At 55.0% G+C, this 20,414-nt stretch overlaps 1 protein-coding gene and 1 long non-coding RNA gene across 4 annotated transcripts in view; one reads left to right on the forward strand and one right to left on the reverse strand.

The window, feature by feature from the left end:
- The first annotated feature begins 1,150 nt into the window (after positions 1 to 1,150).
- Positions 1,151 to 15,935, forward strand: LOC309834334. Of its 2 annotated transcripts, none has more exons than XR_014297854.1 (3): positions 1,151 to 1,336; positions 8,296 to 8,554; positions 9,701 to 15,935. It is a non-coding gene; the product is annotated as an uncharacterized lncRNA (long non-coding RNA). The 2 variants fall into 2 exon arrangements; XR_014297855.1 differs by lacking the exon at positions 1,151 to 1,336 and adding an exon at positions 6,501 to 6,560.
- ZCCHC24 (zinc finger CCHC-type containing 24) overlaps positions 6,549 to 20,414 on the reverse strand; it is a gene marked incomplete at its 5' end in the record, with an annotated part of 58,982 nt that continues 45,116 nt past the window's right edge. Inside the window, 2 exons of one of the 2 annotated variants that reach the window (XM_082672989.1) lie at positions 6,549 to 7,938; positions 15,960 to 16,124. In XM_082672989.1, the coding sequence (XP_082529115.1) occupies positions 7,825 to 7,938; positions 15,960 to 16,124 (279 nt within the window). In that variant the 3' untranslated portion in view covers positions 6,549 to 7,824. Of the gene's footprint in view, positions 7,939 to 8,548; positions 8,924 to 15,959; positions 16,125 to 20,414 lie in introns of those variants that run through there. The other variant, XM_082672988.1, reaches the window with a different exon arrangement.

A 20,414-nucleotide genomic window follows, 5' to 3' on the forward strand; every position in this document is an offset into this window, starting at 1 on the left:
TACAGGGCTCCAGCGGGGGAGGGCCGAGCGCCAGGGAGAGAAGGCACAGGTATCCGGCCTGGCTCGCCCTGGAGGCAGTGGAGGTAGGAGCTGGGCTCCCCCTGCAACTGGGAAAGGGACCCCCTGGGAAGTTTTCAAGGATAGAAGGGGGCTGGGGGCTGTGTTGGGGGGCTTGGCTTGAGTTCCAGCTTCTGCACAAGCCCACGGTAACCACCATGGAGCCTGCACTAGGTGGTTATTGGCTCTGGGCTACCATAGGAAGGCTGGCGGGTTCGGCTGGGCAGGTGTGAGGGGCCCAGGGAATTGGGGGCTGAGGGCAGGACAGCCCCGCCAGCTGGCTGTCTTGGGTGGTTCGCACAGCTGCCAGAGGCAGGGACTAGGCCCTGGACCTGACACTGGGGGGTGAGGGGTGGGAAGTGGCACTGGGAGGGGGCACAGGGAGGGGCTCTGCTTCTCTAGCTGTATGATCTTGGACAAGTCACTCAAACTCTCTGAACCTCGGCTTCCGTCTCTGTGAAATGGTACTCATCCCAGCACCCAGCTCACAGGGTCGTGGTGAAGATCAAGAATGATGATGCATGTAGATCACAGAGCACAGCAGCTGGCGCACTGGACGTTGGCCATTTATTCCACATTTAACCCTGTGGTGCACCAGGCCACACAGGCACTGCAGACACACGGACGGTGGGGGGCTGGGAGTGTGCGGGGTCGGGTCTGGAGGCGCCCTCGGCTACCTTGCCCCATGCACCTCCCTGGCCCGGCTCCCTTGAGCTCGTCTCCTGCCCGGGAGCGGAACACACACAAGTAGAAAGTGTCTCCTCTCTCAACACCATGTGGGAGGCGGGCCAGGGAGCCTCTGGGGTGGCGTTTGGATGCCTGACCTTGTGCGGAGCCAGGGTCCAGCTGTTTGAGGGCAGACAGGGGCCTGACTCCCCACCCAGGCCCCGAGGAGACGCCCCTAGTGCCTTGCTGAAGGCCTGAGAGCGCTGGTGGGAATCCACTTGGAGTCTCTGGTAGGGATCAGAAAAAGCACAGAGCGTGGAGATGGGAGGGTGCAGTGGAGGACCTGTCTGCCAGTCTGGGGCATTAGGGCCTTCCCTGGACCTCAGTTTCCCCACCCGCCATATCGGTCTCTGCCCTGGCTCCTGCCAGGACGGTTAGGAGCATACACATAAGGCCAGAGGAACAGGAGAGACTTGGGCCTGTGGCCAGGGCCCAGGGCAGAAGCCCGATGGCAGCGGGAGCCGGGGAGAGGAGAAGCAGCCAGCACAGGGCCTCCGCTGCAGCCCGGCGTCCGCTGCAGCCTGCAGTGGGTCCCAACTGCTCCAGCTCACAGGTAAGGACACATTCCAAGAAGGTGGTGGTGCTAGGAGCCTTGTCTGGGCCCCACGAGGAGCCCTTGAGTCCCCAGGGGTTTTGGTGCTGAGGTGGGAGAGGGAGTGGTTGAACCCACATGCCTCCCCCCCCGGCCCCCAGATCTGAGGCACTGTCCAGTCTCCCCTCCCCGTGCCTGGTTCCTTACACCAAGGCCTTCCCGGGCTGGAGCTGCCTGTCCCCCCAGACCACCCCCGCCCCTGGGGCCCTCACTCCTTGCCCCACCTTTGCAACTGTGGGCATAGCATGCTGCCTGGGGCCGAGCCCCAGCTCTGCCTCTGAACCACACACGGCACTGGGAGGTAAGAACTCAGGGTTCAAATCCTGTTCCTCCCACTGGGTGACCTCAAGTGAGCCCCCGCCTCTGGAGGCCTCAAATGTGGGGTTAGGGTGGCGGAGGACACCAGCTTCGAGGAGGGCGGGTAGGGGTGGACCCAGAGTTGGGCCCTCCCCTCTGGGTCCCCCGACACCCCTTTCCGCTGTGGATTCCGCTCTCTCTGCTCTCAGCCACCGCCGGCTGCCCCTGGACATGGACATTAGGTCCAACCGGAAATCCTTCCTGTCCAGGGGAATTACTGGTCTCCACGGCTGCAGATGTCGAAATGCAGGCTGTGTTTGCCTTGGGTTTGTTTTCTTTCCACGGAAAACAAAACAAAACAAATACGGGTGCATGCACACGACACACAAGGGCAGAAAGTCGAACATTAACCTTGACACCTCAGCCCTAGCACAGGGGGTACTCAGCCAGTGAGCAAGTGAACCACGTTCCTGGGTTGGCGGCCTGGCACCCCCTCGGACTCCCTGGGTGACCTCTGGCCGGAGCCACAGACAGTGGGAGCAAGAGATCCACAGCCCCTGGCCTGCCACCCGCCAGCCAGGTGCCAAGCTGTGTGCTGGGCCTTGTGTTCACTGGGCCGGCTTATCTGCACAGTATCCCTGCGGAAGCCGGCGCTCAGAGAGGCCAGGGACTCCGCCCAGGGTCGCCCAGCCAGGGGAGGCAGGGCTGATCTGGAAGCCGGCACCGTGGGGCACAGGCCACTGAGACAGATGGGCTCTGTGTCCTCAGACCTGTACCAGGAGCGCAGCCCTCCCTGGGCTGTGGGTGGAGAGGCCCTCGTGGCAGTGTTTATTCTCTCCCCCGCCCACTCTGCTGGGCTGGGTCCCCTCTCTGCTCACTGCTTGGCTTCACTGACACCCACCTGCGCTCAGGCCAACTCTGGCCCTGCCCACCATTTCATGCGGCCTGAGACCAGGCACCCGGAGGTGAGTCCTTCCTTTGTGCCAATAAGCAGGAAAGGGCTTAGATGGCTTCCAGGACTCGCTGTGCACCCCAAAGAAGACAAGGGGTCCTGCTCCTGGAGTTGGGAGCCTCTGTTCCTGCCTGTTCGCCACCCTTCCCCCATCCATGATCCCTGATGCCCAGGACTTACCTTGTTTTCTCTGCTCCATCTCAGGGGCTGCATGGAGACATGGGTTGGTCCACAGACATGTAGTTTGGCTATTTAATAAACTAACTGCCAAAGTTTAAAGATTGGAGAATTTCACATAACAGCCTAGTCGCCCCCCCACTCCCCACCCCACCCCAGGTGGTGTGTTCTTAGATGGTAGCAACTGGCTGAAGCCGAGGACGGGATGTCTCCCAGTGAGCTGGACGCCCCCTGCCCACGGCTTCCTCCCGGCCATCACTATCCACCCCACAGGACCCTGACGACCATTCAAAGCCCAGTGTTTCTCAGCCGTGCACACTGGACTGATCAGGGACTTTAAGACCCTGAGGACACCCAGGCCGGTTTCTCAAGCGTCTCTGGGATGGACCAAGGCTCCCGTAGGCGATTCTGGTGAGCAGCCAGGTTGAGAACCACAAGTGCGCGGATCCTGGGCCGCAGGGCTCCGTACGCAGGTGGCTCCTTCAGGCCTGCTTCGCCGGGGCTCCAGGCCCTGCGAGCCGTGACTTCCCGTCTGTGGCCCCGGTCAAGAGCCCCACCTTGAGACAGCCCAGACAGGTCCTTGCTCAGAAGAAGGGCCTTCTGTTCCTTCTCCTGGGGACTTTCCAGGAGGCCCTGGACACTTGAGCTTGCTCACTGTGGGATGCCCAGCGTCTGAGGCCCAAATCCCTGTCTTGGCAAGAGGGCCAAGTGGGAGCTGCAGCTGCGAGGCCTAGGGCTGCTGTCTCCGAGGAAGATTCACTCCTATATATGGTCACCAGCAGTCTCATCGCAGAGCTAACTGTGACCTAATGTGCCGACAATCTTGCCTAGTCTGGGGCCCCGCTTAGGGAGGGCCCTCGCCCCGGAGAGAGTGTCCGTTTGGGGACAGGGGGGCTGGGTGGAGGCAGGGCCAGGACAAGACATTCCAGACGCGGGAGAGCGGAAGGGCAGCCCCAAGCCGCCCCTACCCAGCTCAGCACCTCCGAATCTGTGAAAACGTTCAGCTCCCTACCGATGCTCCGTGTAAACAAGGACACCCAGGAGCCTCTCTTGCTTTTAAAAGTTCTTTTAATACAGCATGAAAAGGCTATATTTCTATAGGTAGGCCGTATACAGATTCTCCAGGAATAAGGCACACAACGGAATGCCATCCCAAGGGCGGCCCTCGGGAGAGGTCGGGAGGCTTCTCCACGCACCCTCCGAGCTGGCCCACGGGTTCTGTTTGTCTTTTTAGCTGGACACACACGTATTAACAGATACAGACACGGACAGGGTCACCACACAGGAGTGGAGGAGGTCGAACGGTGAGGTTGGCAACAGAGAGCGATGAACTCCCCCGAAGGCCGGACGCCTCCCAAACTCCAGGGTTAGTTGTCACACTGGGCTACGATGTAGTGATGCTGGATTAAATATTCGTTTAGAGTAGATTCAAGTCCATTAGATGTTGGAGGGCAGGTGTAAGGGCTCTGGGTGACAAATCCAAGTTCAAAGAGCATAGGGCACCAAGGCATGGCTCAGATGGCAAAGCTCCAAAGGGGGCGGCTGGAGAAGTCCGCCTCCTGCTTCCTCTTCCATCCTTGGGCCCTGCTGACCGGGAGCCCTGGACCAGGCCAAGGAGACCATCTTTGGAGCTGGCCGACCGTGGTGGGGCTAGTAAGTCACACGCCCTCTCCTCCCCAGGCACACTCCTGCCCCCCACGAGTTTAATAACCATAATAACAAGATAATAATAAGAAGGTACAAGAGAATGGATTATAATGCTGTGTTATCCTCAGCTGAAGAGGCTCGAAGGGCTCACCATTCCCTTTTCACTAAGTATCTAATAATAGCTTCCCTTAAAAAAAGGCAGTACTTTCCCAAATACACATATGTATAAATACAGGACAAGAACATATTAATAATAAGTCTATGCACTTGAATAATATGCTGGCTACTTAATACTGATATTTGTATCCAGGGATAACAACAGAGAATAACAATAATATGGCTTAAAGAATTGCAAAGTTTTTTTTCCTCATCAGAATTATGTACCAACTTCATATAATAATCTATGTAGACAATATTTCCTTCTTAATGTAATTCAGTTGCAGACTTTTTACAGACCAAAGCATAGTAAAAAATCAACCCCCCCAAAAACACCAACAGGAAAAAGAGAATAGTTCTCACCATAAATATTTTCTTGCAGCTCAACCAGAAGGTTTGCAAAAAATACTTCCAGAAATCTTCATTTGATATTCTATTGCCCTCCTGAAAGCTCTGAAGTTTTGAAAATGCCTCTCTTTTTGTTTACTTTAATCTCAAAAATCAGGCAATCATATTTTTCTTTTCTTTTTCTTTTTTTTAAAAAAGCCCTCAAATATATACAGACAAAAATCACTGTGAAGATTTTTCGGGAGAAGGTAACAAATTCAGTGTTGTGAGAAAAATTGGAAACCATGCAGAAATTTTAACATCCATGAATTTTCATTTCAAAATACACACATAGTATTTTTTCTTTAAAAAAAAAAAAAGGAATTCTGTGTCAAGTATAACTCAAAATAAATACAAATTCACAAGTAGAACTATTGAATACTTCTTATGGGGTAAACACCGTTCTCTCCCAACTGGATCGCTAGATCTACTAACTGCAAGCGATTGTCCCTTTGAACATACTAAAACCACACAATTTCTTGTCTCCTGGGTGCCCAGGCCCTCTGAGCACTTGATTCTCACAGCACCAGCCTGGACAGCAGTGGCTTTCGCTGAGCACACAGAGCTCCCAAATTCAGCCAAACAGTGCGGGAGGGGGCGGTGTGGAAGGGCTGCCTCATAGGGAGGGCCCAGCCCCTGCGGTGGCCAGCTCTGCACAGATGGCGGGGGCTGCCAGCTGGACAAACCCACTGCAAAGGTCACTTTGGGGTGATATCCCTTCTCCTCTTGGCCTGTGGAAGGCCCTGGCCTCCAGGGGTCTGGAGCCTGGGTTCTTTCTAAGGTGTGGGCTTCCCCCATGACTGCAGCCCAGGTACCTGAGGCCAAGGTCCCCCTGTGGAGCCAGGTCCCTGGAAGGGTCGAGACCTGGTCCTTGCAGCAGAGACCAGCACACTGCCCACCACTGCGAATGTTCTCGTTAGCAGGGCACTAGGATGACTGACAGTAACAGCTTCTCCTTGGGGACAGAGAGCCCTGGAACAGGGTGACTCTGGCTCACCTTGACACCCTGGAGCAGGCAGGGAGCAGCTGGGAGGGATTCCTCAGTGGGCGGTGAGCGTGTTCACAGTCAGGGGCAGGCCGCTACAGGGCTCAGGCTGGAGCAAATACACCCTTCTTAAATGCTCAGAGGGCATGGCCCACCCCCACCCCCCTGCCCAAATCTACGCTGCAGCCCTCTGGCTGCAAACGCACTCACTCCGTCTCTTCGACTCACTCCCTGGACCCCTGATTAACACTTTGCTGTAACTCCTCAGTTGTACAAAGCATTTTCATTTGAAAACAAAAGGCAACTGGACACGGGTTGGGTGTCCTTGAGCCGTGGTAAACACTGAATTTCAGGCCCATTTCGTGGTCTGATTTTTTTTTTTCCACAGAGGCATAATGTTGGGGCAAAATCAAGTGACCCAGCTCTGACAGCCGGTTCCCCTGGGAGAAAGGAAGGGTGATACGACAATAAAAATAGGACTTCTCACTGGGGAGGGAGCAAAGAGGAAGGCGATCCCCCCACTAGCCAGGACAACGTCGCCCTGACCAGTGTGAACACCAAGAGGCCTCCCCCCACCTCGGGAGGTAGGAATCATTATCCCCACTTTGCAAGCGAGAGGTTCTGTAGCTTGTCTTGGGGTGGGGGTAACCCCCTCCTTCACGTTTGCAGGGTAGGGGACAGCAGGCAGGGCTGGGCCTGCAGGGGCGACAGGGGAGGACGGGAGCCCTCCGCATGACTTCTTAAGTGACCGACTGACGGGTGATACTGGGGGCACGGGACCTGGGGATACTGTCCAAATAAAGCTTTCTGCTCCAGGAGATGGCACACAGCCAGGCTGAATCCCAGAACATCAGAACAGAAACGGGCCTCTCGGCTCTCCGCTGTCACCCTCTCACTTAACTAGTAGCGAAGCAGAGAGATGAGAATCCTTCCCAGGCTCCACAGTGTGTCGGTGGTGAGGCCAGCATTAAAACCGGGGTCTTTGATCTGCCTGGCCTGTGTCCTTCCTGCCAGAGTGGCTTCCCTGCTGGGTCCTGTAGCCTCCATCAGGGGGTGGGCCCCTAGCGTGGGTGGGAGGGGAGGGAGAGGGGAAGGGAATGGGGCTGACAAAATCCTAGCAAGTGGGGGTAGTAGGTGCTGGGAGAGGGGGGAGGCATTGCCTGATGTGCCCTAGGTCACACCTTGGAACACTGTCCAACATTCAGTGCCTCCCCGTGCCTGACCTCTGGGTCTACGGTGGGGGGCAGGGTGCGGCGCCCAGGTGCAATGCCAGTGACGGCAGAGGCGGTCAGGTTTGGGGCTCAAAGTGGCAGGGGGCAGAGATGCCCGCTCCCCAGCAGCTGCGAGAACAGGTGTCAGCTTGCCATGAGTGCTGACTTAGACAGAAAATTAGGGCTTTCTAAGAGTGGCTTTTCACATGGGGCAAACTGGAAGGTTCTGGGTGGGAAAAGGCGGCCTGGCCGGTCTTGGGGAGACAGTCCCCTGCAGGCTCTGGGATTCACAGTAAATTTAGTGCACTCGTGGCCAATACAAGGCTGCTCACCCCAAAGGGAGTCTCAGAGGAGAGCCTGCGGGGACACCAAGGGCTCTGTGTGGTCTTGTGCGCTGACCTCTGCTTGCCCTATTCCCTCCACACAGACCCAGGGCCCCCTGTAGAGAGTCGCAGAGACCCGGCCTTCTGGGGGCGCAGCTACGTCAGTAACACTGTTTGTCAACATACATGAGCCAAGAGCCCACCCCCTAGACCTGTAAGCCTGCGAGGACGCCCCCGCGCACACAGGGGACGCGCAGGGGGGTGGCGTCTTCTCTGGCTGGCAGGAGGGCGGCGGGGCCCAGCAGGCGGCCGGGTCATTGCACGCGCCGGCAGTAGTAGCCCAGCACCTTGCACTTCTCGCACAGGTGCTGGGGGTGCTCCTTGCTCTGGTCGGACACGTCCAGGCCATCGGGCTTCTCCAGGGGTCTCTGCAGAGAGGAAGGAGGAAGCGGGCCCAAGGGTGGGGAGGAGGGGGCGGAAAGAAAGAAATACCAGAGGAGCAGTGAGAGTGAGGCAGGTGCGGAGAGAGGCAGAGAGTGCTCGAGACAGACAGGAGGAGGGAGACAGACAGGGAGGGCCCAGAGAGAGAGCGCAGGCGTCTGTAATCAGAGGTTGTTTCCCAAAGCGCCCAGGACCCTTCCTGCTTCTCGCTTGCTGCAGGCGACCCGAGCGTCCTGAGTCCTGCAGCCTGGGAGGCATAGGCTGAGGCCTCGGGCTGGGGTCAGGGCTTTGGGAGGAGGTCTTGCACACAGAGCCCCAGGTCTACATGCCTCTTTGCCCCCCAGCTCCACCCCCGCCAGTACTCTCTGGGCAGCCACCACCTGAAGCTCACGAATGCCCGAGACGGAGGCAGCGCAGCGGGGCACAGACATTATCCAGACGAAGAAACTGAGGCCCAGCGCAAGGGAGACCCAAGCCGCATCTCCTGATTCCCAGCATCCACTGCTTCTTCCCAGGCCACTTGTCGCCACCACACCTGCTCCTGCGGCCTCAAGACTCAAGGGGAGTTTAACCTGGACGGGGTCACAGTGTTTCAGGCTTCGGGTAAGCGAGCCCTTAGCTCTGTGACGTCAGCAGCCAGTGTTCTGATGCATCCCACATCCCAGGGCCCGGCACAGTGCCTGCCTCGTTAGTGGAGTGGCTAGGTGTTTCTGAACAGGGAAACTGAGGTCCAGAGAAGGGAGGTGACTTGCCAGACCTCTGAGGCTACTCACTCAGAGTGTGGCCTCAGAGAGCCTCGGTTTCCACATCTGTAAAGTGGGCCATTGTTGCAGCTCGTGTACAGGGCGGAGTCGGATGTCTAGATGCTTGTAAACTGGCATTCGGCACATGCAAGCACGTTTCTGTTACACAGGGGGCTTCCCTGCTCCCTCTGTACCTCGCATCCTGGCTCTCAAAAGCGGGCTTGTTTCTCTGGAAAATGTACGGAGGTTATTAGGCACACCTCCCGAGGCAGACGGTTTCTTGGCTGGCAGCCGTAGCCCCAGCCCAGAACCCCTACCTGTAGCAGGGTCCTCTGCATGGACTCGGGGGAACTCAAAGGAAGCTGATCAGGGCCAGCTGGGAGCCACTTGCCGAGGACAGGGGGCAGGAACTGCAGGCTGGTGTGGGCCAAGGGAGGCTTGGTGCCAGTGACCAGGGCCCAGAATGGTCCTGGAGGGGAGCTGAGCGTGAGCGCTACCCCCTGGACAGGCTGCAAATTGCTCAAAAGTAACGCACCAACTTTTCTGCCTGATTCTGCAGTGCCTGGCCTGAAGCTGACGCTCAGAGCAGAGAATGGACGAGTCAGAGGGCTCTAGAAAGCGAGTGTACGGACTGTGGGTGGGCAGGTTCGGATCCAGGGCCGTAAAGCCCATCCCTGTGCTTCCAGGCCTAAAGCCACACTGGGAAGACATGGAAATAGGGCAGGAGCCTTGCTTCATCTCAGTAAGCTTTCAATGACTGGCTTTCCTAGCCAGGGGAAAGGAGAAAGAGTTTGGCTTCATGTCAAACCTGGACTCAAACTACCTATGAGCTGTGTGACCTTGGGCAAGCCACCTGACCTCTCTGATCCATCACTTCTTCATCTGTAAAAGGAGATGTCAGTAACACTTTTCTCACGAGACTGTTGTCACAACTCGAGGGAGATCACAAATAGAAAGTGCATAGCACATAAAAGTTATTAATGTTGTTTATTATTGTTACTAATAGGAGGGGAATACCAGCTGGTAGAAGGCCACTGAAAGTTGAAGCCACAAGTCCAAGCTGAAAGACCTGGGAAGGTCACATCCCCTGCCCTCCAGACATCTTGATACACACCTACAGTATCCCAGGGCATGGCCTACACACCCCAGCGCCGGAGAGCTCCCTGGCGGCTGAGCTCACCGGCTCAGCCCATTGCCTGCACTTCACGATCTTGGGCTGAAGTCTGGGTCCCTGTACGCCCATCCCAGTGATCCCAGCCACACAGGGGCCATGCAGACTCTCTGCTGGTCCCCATAGGTCCGATGTGAGCAGCTCTGAAGTCTTCCCTCCCCCAGACCAAACCCAGCCTGATGTCCAGCTCCCCTCCCGGACTCTTCATGCTGGCCCGAGCCCCTCCCTGAACCCGTCTTCCAAGTGGGGCCGGAGAGACCAGAGCCAGCAGGCCTGACACCACCCTTGCTCCCTGTGGCACCACCACATAAATCACACAACCTAACGTCCTGTGAGGGGCATCTTATCATCCTCATATATTACAGATGAGGAAACCGAGGCTCCAAGACATCAAAGGCCCTGCCAGAGGCCTGCAGCTTTACCTACCTGCCAAGGGCTATTGGGAGAGAACTTTCTCCTTTAGAACCTTAACTTGCCCTTCTGTAACTTGGGCTGGGGGGGTTTAATAACATTTGCTGTACGTGTGATAGGGAGAGAAGTAAATGAGATGACTGCCTTAAGGTAGTTTCTAACCATAAAAAGCTCTGTAAGACTCTATAACTGCTGTGTGACCTCTTGCAAGTCACTTGACCTCTCAGGGCCTCAATTTTTCTCCTCTACACAATAGGCTAATAAGGGTACCTACCTGATAGGGCTGTTGTGAAGAGTAAATAAGTTAATATATGCCAAGGTTTTAGAACAGTGCCTGGTACATAAAGAGCAGTGTTGATCAGTATTAATATCATGTATTATTGCTATTATTATTATGTAGAGGGAGCAGGCTGGGAACAGGGGAATCAGCTGAGTCCCTGTGGAAATGCACTTGCAACATCCTGGCCATCCCTGCTCCTTGGCCATGACCCTGTCAGCGCCCCTTCCCTCCACGGGTCCTGGCTCAGCCCTGCCCAGGCACTGGGTGGAGGAGCTGGGGAAGCTGTCAAGGCGACTCCCCTCTGCGAGGGAAAAACAGTCAGCAGCTGGGATTGATCACCCCAGGGCCATCCCCACCCCCCGCAGTGAGGCAAAGCCCATTAGTGTTTTCTTCTCATGGGGGGCAGGGCTGGCAGGGGGGAGCCGCAGCTGGAGACTGACGGGAAACAGATGTGGTAGGGGAGGGAGGGGAGGGGAAGTGGAGGGTTCTCAGGAGATGGATACCACACAGGTCAGAGCTCAGGGCGCAGTAGAAATAAAGCAACCCCTCTCCACCGTGGGGGGCAGGGAGAGTATGGGGGGACAGAGGTTCTGAGCCCCTCCTCTCAGCTCTTCAAAGGCTCCTGACTGCTGGGGAGCTCGGCAGGGCCACCACTCCCTCTGCCCTCAGCCCAGCTTGCCACTTCCCTGAGGGAGAAGAGCCCTGTAACAGGAGGTTGGGGGTGAGGCAAGGGGAGACCCGGTCCCAGGCCCCCCTGACTGGCTGAGTGACCTTGCTCAAGTCCCATCTCCTCTCTGGGCCTCAGTCTCCCCGCTGCACACAGTAGGTGCTCAACAAACAAGGGCTGAATGACGAGGAGAAGGAAAAGCAGAGCCACACACACTTGGAAGATTCTTCCTCACTGGGCCTGAGAGACTCTGATCCTGAGTGTGGAGACGGGGAGGTGATGGTCAGGGAGGCTGTGCTTGGACTGAGCTTCGCAGGATGGAGACGAAGCAGGAGAGGCCACTGCCAGCCTGGGGGATGGGGGTACGGCCCAGCATCAAGGAAGGGGCTACGGCAATACAGGGGTGTGGCCAAGGAGGCTGGAGCCACAGTGGAGAGTTGGGTCCTGGTGGACTTGGGTGCATGGCCTGGGCCCTGCCTCTCTGATTAGGTCACAGAGGTGTGAGAGTCATAAGGACTGAGCCTCCCAGACCCTAGCACAGCCCCAAGCACCATACGTCTGAGCCACTGCAGGAACTGGCCCATTCCCAGCTCCCCTCCCCAGCCAGCCACCCTGACCTGCCCTTGCTGTTCCCCCTGCCCCCGCTTCCCCCAGGCCACTCATCTGTCCCTTCCAGGTTCCATGTTTTCCTCCAGCCCCAAACTTGATCCCTCTTCATGAGTTCCAGCTTCTCTACTGACCTTGGGTAAGTCACTTATGCCCTTTGCCTTAGTTTCCTCCTCTGTAAAATGGGGAGACAATAGAGCTGACCTCATGGGGTGGCTGAGAGGATGAAGGTATAAAATACGCAGAGGAGTGCCTGGCCACCGCACACTGCTATCACAACTTCCCCAATTCCTGCCAGTCTCCAGTGACTGAGACGCACCTACAGCACCCCTCCTCTCTCCTGTGCTCGGAGCCCAGCCCAGCGCTTTACTCCAGCCCACCGGGTTCAGAGGGCGCGAGCTGGGACACCAACGGAGGCCTGCCTGGCCTCAGGGCCGGGCTCCAGACACAGGTGCAAGTTCAACGTCGAGACACCACTTCCACCTGGGGGCCCTGGAAAGGCCACGTGGCTTCTCAGGACTGCACGTTCCCTCCCAGTGAACAGGACAGCCGGTCTGAGGGCAGAGAACACATGAAGGGTGTGCAGGGGCTCAGCACACCTGCGACTCAGAAGAGGAGTTCTCTGAACGCCAGTTGCTAACCCTGTCTGATGGAATCCTGTCCCTTGGGTTGCAGAGGAAGCTCCTGGAAAGCCAGGCAGCCCCCTGACCTTCGTCTTCCTTCAGAGCCTGCACAGACCTGGCGAGCAGCCGTCAACAAAGTGTGTCCAACGAGAGAAAGTAGGAACCCCTCTGCCAGCACGGGCCACGCACAGGGGCCCTGGGGGAGCAGAGTTCAACGAGGGCGAGCATGCTGACAGTCAGACATCTGGGGAGGTGCTTTTGAACCGGGGCTCCCGACCAGCTCAGGAATTGCCAGGAAGACTTCAGGATGCAGGTGCCGTGGCTCCTTCACACTGCCCGCCTTCAGCCCCAGCCCCGACATGCTCCTACCACACTCTGTGCATATCGCGTGCCCTGTGCCCAGCCACTGGGTCATCGAGCCTGTCTCGGCGCTCCAGGGCCTTGGTGTCTCCCTTGGTGCCATTAGCTTGTGGGCCAGGCCCCCTGCACTAAGGAGCCCCTTGTCCACTGGGCTGCACGGCCAGCTTCCCATCTATTTGCCTGTGTGCGACAGTGTGGGTGATGGGAACCACGGAAACCCTTGGGGGCAGGAGGATGGAGAGTCTGCAAACAGAGGCAAAGGAGGCCTGCGCGAGGGTCATAAAATCACAAAATGTTTCAACCACAAGAGTCCTCTTGGACAACTCCCAGATGCTCCTAGTAGGATAAAGACCAAATTCCATGCCATGGCCTCTGAGCCAGCCCAAGGCAGCCCGGCCCCTCCTTCCGCACTTTGCTTCACCCCTCAGCTCCTCCAGGGCTCGGCTGGGCCCTGTCCTCTCCTCTCTGCACGTGCTGTTCCCTCACCAGAAGCGCACCCTCCCCTCTCTGCCACTCCCACCCCAGCCCCCTTCGTCTGCTGACCCTCCACTGCCCCTCGGAGCTCAGCCTGACGTCACTGCCTCGGCGGATCCTCCCCCATCCTCCTGCCTCCCTTTCCCTGTAGCCTCCTCTGCCGCCCCCCCGCCCCGCCCCCGCTCCTGCCATCCGTCTTGGTGACTCAGCTTACACAGGGAAGGCTCGCCCCACCCCCGCTCCCCGTACCCCAACTACCTCACCAGCAGTGACCGTGTCTCCCACCATCCCCTCAGCCAGAGCCTGGACTTGGCCTTCAGAAACCTGCTCTCTGTCCGGCTCTCGGTTCCCGCACTCCCCCCAGCCCTGGCCCCGCCTCTCCATCAGGGCCCCTCTGGCTTCCCTTCCCAGCCGTCCAGCTCACAGCCCAGGACCACACTCTTCCAACATCACACCTGACTCTTTGAACTCTTCCCTCTGAAACACTCATCTGGCACACCTCTGTCCCCGAACCCCTGTAACACCATCTCTGGCCCACACCTGTGCAGTGAACACTACTGGCCAAGTCACAGAACCGGGCTGACGGCTTGGGTGACAGTTATGATCTCGAAGCTCACCCTGGGCTGGCATGCTGCTTGCCAGTCCGGCTATGTTTCTCTAGTAGGTTCGCTTCCTCCCTTGTCCTTCCCCAAGCCCACCACACCCCTCCTCACTCTGACTTTTAGCTGAAAACCTCATGTCCCATTTCACTGAGAAAACAGAAGCCCTGGAAGTGAGGTCCCCCTTCTCTGCCCCATCAAACCCACGCCCCTCCCCAATCATCCCCCACCTCCCTCCCTCCTGGGCTGATGATAAGGCATCTCCCTCTTGTCCCCTTATCACCAGCCTTTTGCTTTCTTCTGGGTCATTCTCATTTGCCTATAATGTGCTCCAGGCTCTCCCATCTTCAGAACACCCATCTCAACGCCACCGTCCCTACTCTAGCTACTGTCCCATTTCTCTGCTTCTCTCCACAATCAATGCCCTTTGCAAAAGTGGACAGTGAAGGTATTTCCTCTGCGGCCTGGCCCAGGGAACCTCCACCACCATGGACACTGCCCTGGCCAACAGATCCGCTGTGAATTAACATCTCCCGTCCGCCTCACGTCCGACCTAAAGGGCATCGGCTTCAGTGGTTCTCAGAGCTTGGTGGCAGCTCAAAAAGTCCTCCAGGTAAAAGTGATGCCCTCCAAAGTTTCGGGACCACCTCCTTATTACCAAACCTCCAGGGCCCTTCTCCACGGTCATTATACCCGACATCTCAGCGCCCGCCACCACCTGTGCTGCCACCCTCCCACCCCCAGGACTCCACGCTCCTTGGTCCCCCTCCTCGCCGGACGCTTCTCCTCCATCTGACCTCCGAATGCTGGGATTCCACAACACATGGTCTGAGGAATCCCTTCGCTACTTTACCCACATTCTGCAGGCAATCTCATCATTCCCTAAACACCTTTAGGCCAATGGTACCCAATTCCCGGCGAACAACCTTGACTTCTCATATGAGCTTCAGAATACCAAACCCAACTGCCCTCTTGACGTCTCGACCTGGATTTTCAGGAACATCTCAAATGTAGCATGTATTAGAGATCTCTTGCCTTTATCTAGAACACCTCTGTCCCATCCCAACTGCCCCCAGCCCAGGCTGCCCACCTTGGTAACGACCACCTCCATCCACTCAGGAGCTCAAGCCAGAGTGTGATTGTTCTCATTCCTGGATTCCTGGCCCCCCCTCACCTTTCACATCCGACCCCGTGATGCTCTGTGTTGGACCCAAATCCAGAGCCACCACCTTAGTTCAGATCTCCTTCGGTTCGCCCGGGACTATGGCCATGGCTTTTCTGCTGGTCTCCCCAGTCTCCCAGCCCCTCTAGGCCAGTCTCTACACACAACCAAAGCAATCATCTCAAAATGAAGCCGAAAGCCCTGTTGCTGGGGGCTTCCTTGTAGGGCCCCCCGAATTCCTCTGGTGACTGCTCCATTTAGCTCTCCCGTATCTCCCACTCCACTCTCCTGTTCCTTCACTGAGCTTTCAGCCTTGAGCATCTCCAGTCCAACAGTCTCAGGGCATTAGCACTTGCTGTACCCTCTTCCCAGGATGACCACCCTCCCTCTGGTGACAGGTCTAGCTTCCTCCCCTGCTTCAGGCCCCAGAGTAAATGCCGCCTCCTCTCTGCAGCCTGCAGTAAGTGAGTGCTGCCTGGGACGAGCTGCCTCAACCCCCTCCCAGCAGGGCAGGCCGGCCCTTGGCCACCAGCCCCGTTGCACAGTATCTGGCACCCAGTATCCACCTTGTACACATGCGCCAACTGGGCGAAGAACCAACAAAATGCACTTTTCTACAGCATCCCGCCGCCTGCGTATCCCTCTTTGTGTCACGGTTGCAGTTCGTTACTTTCAAAATTCACTGGGGTCTGTGGTCTCAGGGTCTTCGTACAGTTGCCCATTTATCTTCCTTCCCTTCCTGGAGAAACAAGCCCTCTCCCCCCCACTTCCTATGAGACAAGGAAAGAGAGGGCTAACTTGGATAGATCTGGTCCCATCCCCATCGTCTGAGGCTCAGTAAGGGAAAAGCTCCCCCTCCCCTGGTCCTTCTGCCTCACCTGCTCCCGCTACCCCGCCCCTCGCCCGGCTCACCTGCTTGTGTGGGTACACGTTGATGTGGCACTTGATGCACTCCTGCCCCATATTGGCCCAGGAGTTCCCGCTCATCCATTTTCTCTTGCACTTGGGACACTTGTACTCGCCAAAGCAGCGCTTTTTGCCCTGGTACGGGGTCAGACCCTCGCCTTTGGGGCGTGCCTAGAGGACAGGAAGCAAACACAGGGATTAGGATCCAACAGGCCCAAATGATGCCCCACAGGGGTCCTCATGGTTTCCCTCTTCAGCCTTCATGCCCTGTGTCCCCGTGTGCCAGATACCTTTTGTCCTCAGTCCAGAGAACACCAGAGTCACCCTCAGAGCACACATGGGAATCCCAAGGCTGGGAGACTCGTGTGGGGACAGAGAACAGAGGAGGTGGTGAGTGGCGCACATCTCTTTTAGATTTAAGGGAGCAAAGTCCTCGATGGTGGCTAGGAACTACTCCTTTAACTCTGCCGTCATGAAGGGGCAGCTGGTGGTCACATGACCTCACACAGGTGCTCTCTGGCCCTGGGTGGTGTGGTTTAAATGGCTACTGAAGAGACAACGCAGGCAGAATACAACCTTGTACGCAGCGAAAGTGTGTCTCCCCTCACCCCTGCTCCCAGCCATCTGCTGCCTTACCTGGTGGCTATCTGAATTTCCTTTAGACCACCCCAAAGATGGGCTCTCCATTTACAAACATATACACCATATACATACGTACGTGCAGCCTTTCTTTTCCCTCACTCGTATGGAGACAGATTATATACTTGGTTCTACATCTTCCCTTTTCACTTAATAATATATCTCAGACATATATATAATATTTTCCACCAGATCAGTATAAACAGAGCTGCTGTATTGTGTTTGAGGGTTGCACAGTATTCAAATCTATGCAAGGTTCGTAGTGCTTTCCCATCACTACTGCAAATGTCTAGATTGTTTCCACTCTTCTATTACAAGAAATGCTACTATGAATAACTTTGCATATATGTGTGTATGTACATATATAATTTTGCACAGGTGACAGTACATTTGTTGAATAAATTCCTAGAAGTGAAATTGCTGGGTTGATGGGTATGTACAATTTTCATTTTTAAAGATGACAATTACCACTACCCGCTTCCACGCCTCCAGCTGCAGGTGTACCAACTTAATGTCCTGTCTCCTCCCTAACAGAGTTTTCATCTTTGCCAACCTAAGAGGTAGAAAATCTTCTCAGAGTAGCTTTGACTTGTACGACATGTATTATGAGCAAGTGAGAATTTTTTTTTTTTTAAATATGTTGTCTTCTGCCATTTTTTAAAAAAATTTATTTATTTATGGCTGTGTTGGGTCTTCGTTTCTGTGCATGGGCTTTCTCTAGTTGTGGCAAGTGGGGGCCACTCTTCATCGAGGTGCGCGGGCCCCTCACTATTGTGGCCTCTGTTGTTGCGGAGCACAGGCTCCAGACACGCAGGCTCAGTAATTGTGGCTCACAGGCCCAGGTGCTCCATGGCATGTGGGATCTTCCCAGACCAGGGCTCGAACCCGTGTCCCCTGCGTTGGCAGGCAGATTCTCAACCACTGCGCCACCAGGGAAGCCCAAGAGAGAATTTTTGCATTTAAGAACCACTTGTGTTTCCTTTGTGAACTGTTAGTTCATATACTTTGTGATTTTTTTTTTTTCTGCCGGGGTTTGGTATTTTTCTTGTTGATCTGTAACTGCACTTTATATATTAAAGAAACTGGCTCTCTCCTATATGGTATTTTTTTTTAAGCAGGTTTATTGAGATATGGTTCACGTACCCGACATTTCACCTATTTAAGGTGTACAGTTCAGTGGGTTTTAGTATATTCACAGAGTTATACAACCATCACTACAGTCTAATTTTAGAACATTTTTCATTACTCCCCCGAAGAAATTCTGTATTCATTAACAATCACTCACCATCCAACCCCCCACTTCCTCACCATACCCAGCCCCAGGCAACCACTAATTTACTTTCTCTTTCTATAGATTTCCCTACTCTTGACATCTCATACAATAATTGCCCTTTTGTGTCCGGCTTCTTTCGCTCACTGTAGTGTTTTTAATGTTAATCCACATTGCAGCATGTATCAGTATGTCATTCCTTTTTGGTGCCGAATAATATCCCATTATATGGTCGTGCCATATTTTATTTACTCATTCATCAGAGGAAAGACACTGGGTTGTTTCTAATTTTTGGCTATTATGAATCATGCTGCTATGAACATTCATGTACAAGCTGCCTAGTGTTTTAGAGAGTTGAATTTGTTGCCCCATTATTTGAAAGTGCGAGATTTCACATAGAAATATGACCACATTGGTCCAGAATCCTTGCTGGTGATGAGCAGCTGAGGTTAAGGAGTGGCCACCCCATCAGACCGACTGCAATGCATTCTCTGTGTCACCTCTGTTCCGACCAACTGTGCCCTGCATTATGTCACCTGCTTAGCACTCACAGGATTTGAGTTTGAGGCCGGCTTAAATGCAGGCACTACACTGTGACTATCAGTCATTCCTAGACTGGCATCCTGAGCATTGCCTGGGAGCTCATTAGAAATGCAGAATCTCAGGCCCCATCTTCGATCCACTGAATCAGAATCTGCATTTTCACAGGAGCCCCAGAGAATTCATACACTATTAAGTTTAAGAAGTACTGGTCTACGAGGTGGTCTGTTTCCATAGTAATGTTTCCCTGGGTATTTGCCCGTTTCTGAAGTAGTGTATAAAGGTTAAGAACACCAGACTCTGGATTCAAATCCTAGCTCTGTGATCCTGGGTGAGTCACTTCACAAGACTAATGATAGGAACTACCACGAAAGACTGTTCTGAGGATTAAGTGAGGTAAAACACTTAGAACAATGCCTGGCAAATCGAACAGGAGTATTAATTATTATTATTTAATAATATAGAACAATAGCGGTATATAAAATAATAATTTCTTCCTTCAGTAATCATGTCTTTCTTGCCCAGCCACCATTACCACCACTTGGTGACAGCCTACCAGAATTACAGACAAAACCCTAGAAATGGACGTACGTGCTGAATGTGTAAATCTAAACTTAGTGACAACGACGCCGTGCTGGTCTTCTGGGCCCACTGCCTAATGTCTTTTGGATCGTTGTTGGCCTTCCTGGAAGCCATCATATCCTGGGGAGAAGACCGAGCTCCAAGGCAGGGCTGGCTCTCCGCACTAGTCAGGTCCATGAGAGAGGCTAGTTATGCCAAGGGGAGCACTCGGCGTGCAGCCAGGGCCCAGGGTCCAGTCAATTTGCAGTAGACAGGCCACCTAGGACTCTGAAGGCCCTTCGAGTTGTGTTGGTCTCAAGATACGGGGTGTGCAGTGACCCAACCACTTCTGGTGGCACGTTTTTCTACCTGGTGCCTGGTACCCCCAACTTACACAGCCTCCATTCTGCAGTAATCCCGAAATAAAGTACTAGATGAACTCAGTTTCCTGGTCCCTGTTCTTAAAGTCACTTACATTTTAAAGGGGGACAAGAGACAGGCATGCGGTGCCTCACTAATGGTAGGATTTGAGACTTCTTGGTTGAAGTGGGAAATGTGGGGGCCATCACCAGCCAGACCCACTCTGGGATCTGGTTCTGCAGGCCTCTTGGTTCAGAGACTGATGGGACTTGGCACCTGGCCTCACACAGCCGGGTCCAAGGGCAGGGGTCAAGGCATCTCGGGACACTCAGCAGAGTGAAGGGTGAGGATTGGGGCAAGACTGACAATTCAGTTCCCAAAAAGTCTCTGCTTCAGAAATGAACAGGAAGGAAAGGTACACAAATAAAAAGACACAGCATGTGCAGCAAAGGGAGAAGCAGGAAGGTGAGAGAAGAGCAAGGGGGTGAGTCGGAACGCATCACCACACCAGGTAATTAGAAACCTGGACATTCTGGAGCCTTCCATCAAGGACTGGGAGCTTCTGGGCAGGGACAGGGGCTCCAGGCTCCTGCAGTATCAAACATCTTCAGCGCACCATTCCCACACTGCTGTCAGGCCAGGCACTGGGAGGGCCCAGCTCTGACACCCCCCCACAAGATACGTGGCTCAGATCTTAGACTTCAGGGCCAGATGCCAGTGGTGGCATTCTACCTCTGCCTGTGACTATCTGGGGGACCTTCAGCAAGCTATGCAACCTCTTTGTGACTTGGTTTCCACAGGAACCCAGGATGATGGTAACGGGCCAGCTTTCCCAGCGCTGTTGGAGGGATTTGATGCATTCACGCAGATGAAGGTCTTAGCTCGGTGGGTGGACACTGCAAGTGCTCAGTAACCATCAGTGATTTCAGTAGCATTCGCTTCTGGGGCTTGTGCAGGGAGAGGGAGCAGATGTGTTCCAGGTGATACAGAGGCTGGGGCTGAGACCAATGGGCATAAACCGTAAGAGGAAAGTCCCAAAGATGGGAGGGCAGCCTGAGTAGAGGGTGGGCTCACCACCCCTGTGTTGCCGG

This window comes from Grampus griseus (genome assembly GCF_964374135.1).
Source record: "Grampus griseus genome assembly, chromosome: 16".
Classification (NCBI taxonomy): Eukaryota; Metazoa; Chordata; class Mammalia; order Artiodactyla; family Delphinidae; genus Grampus; species Grampus griseus.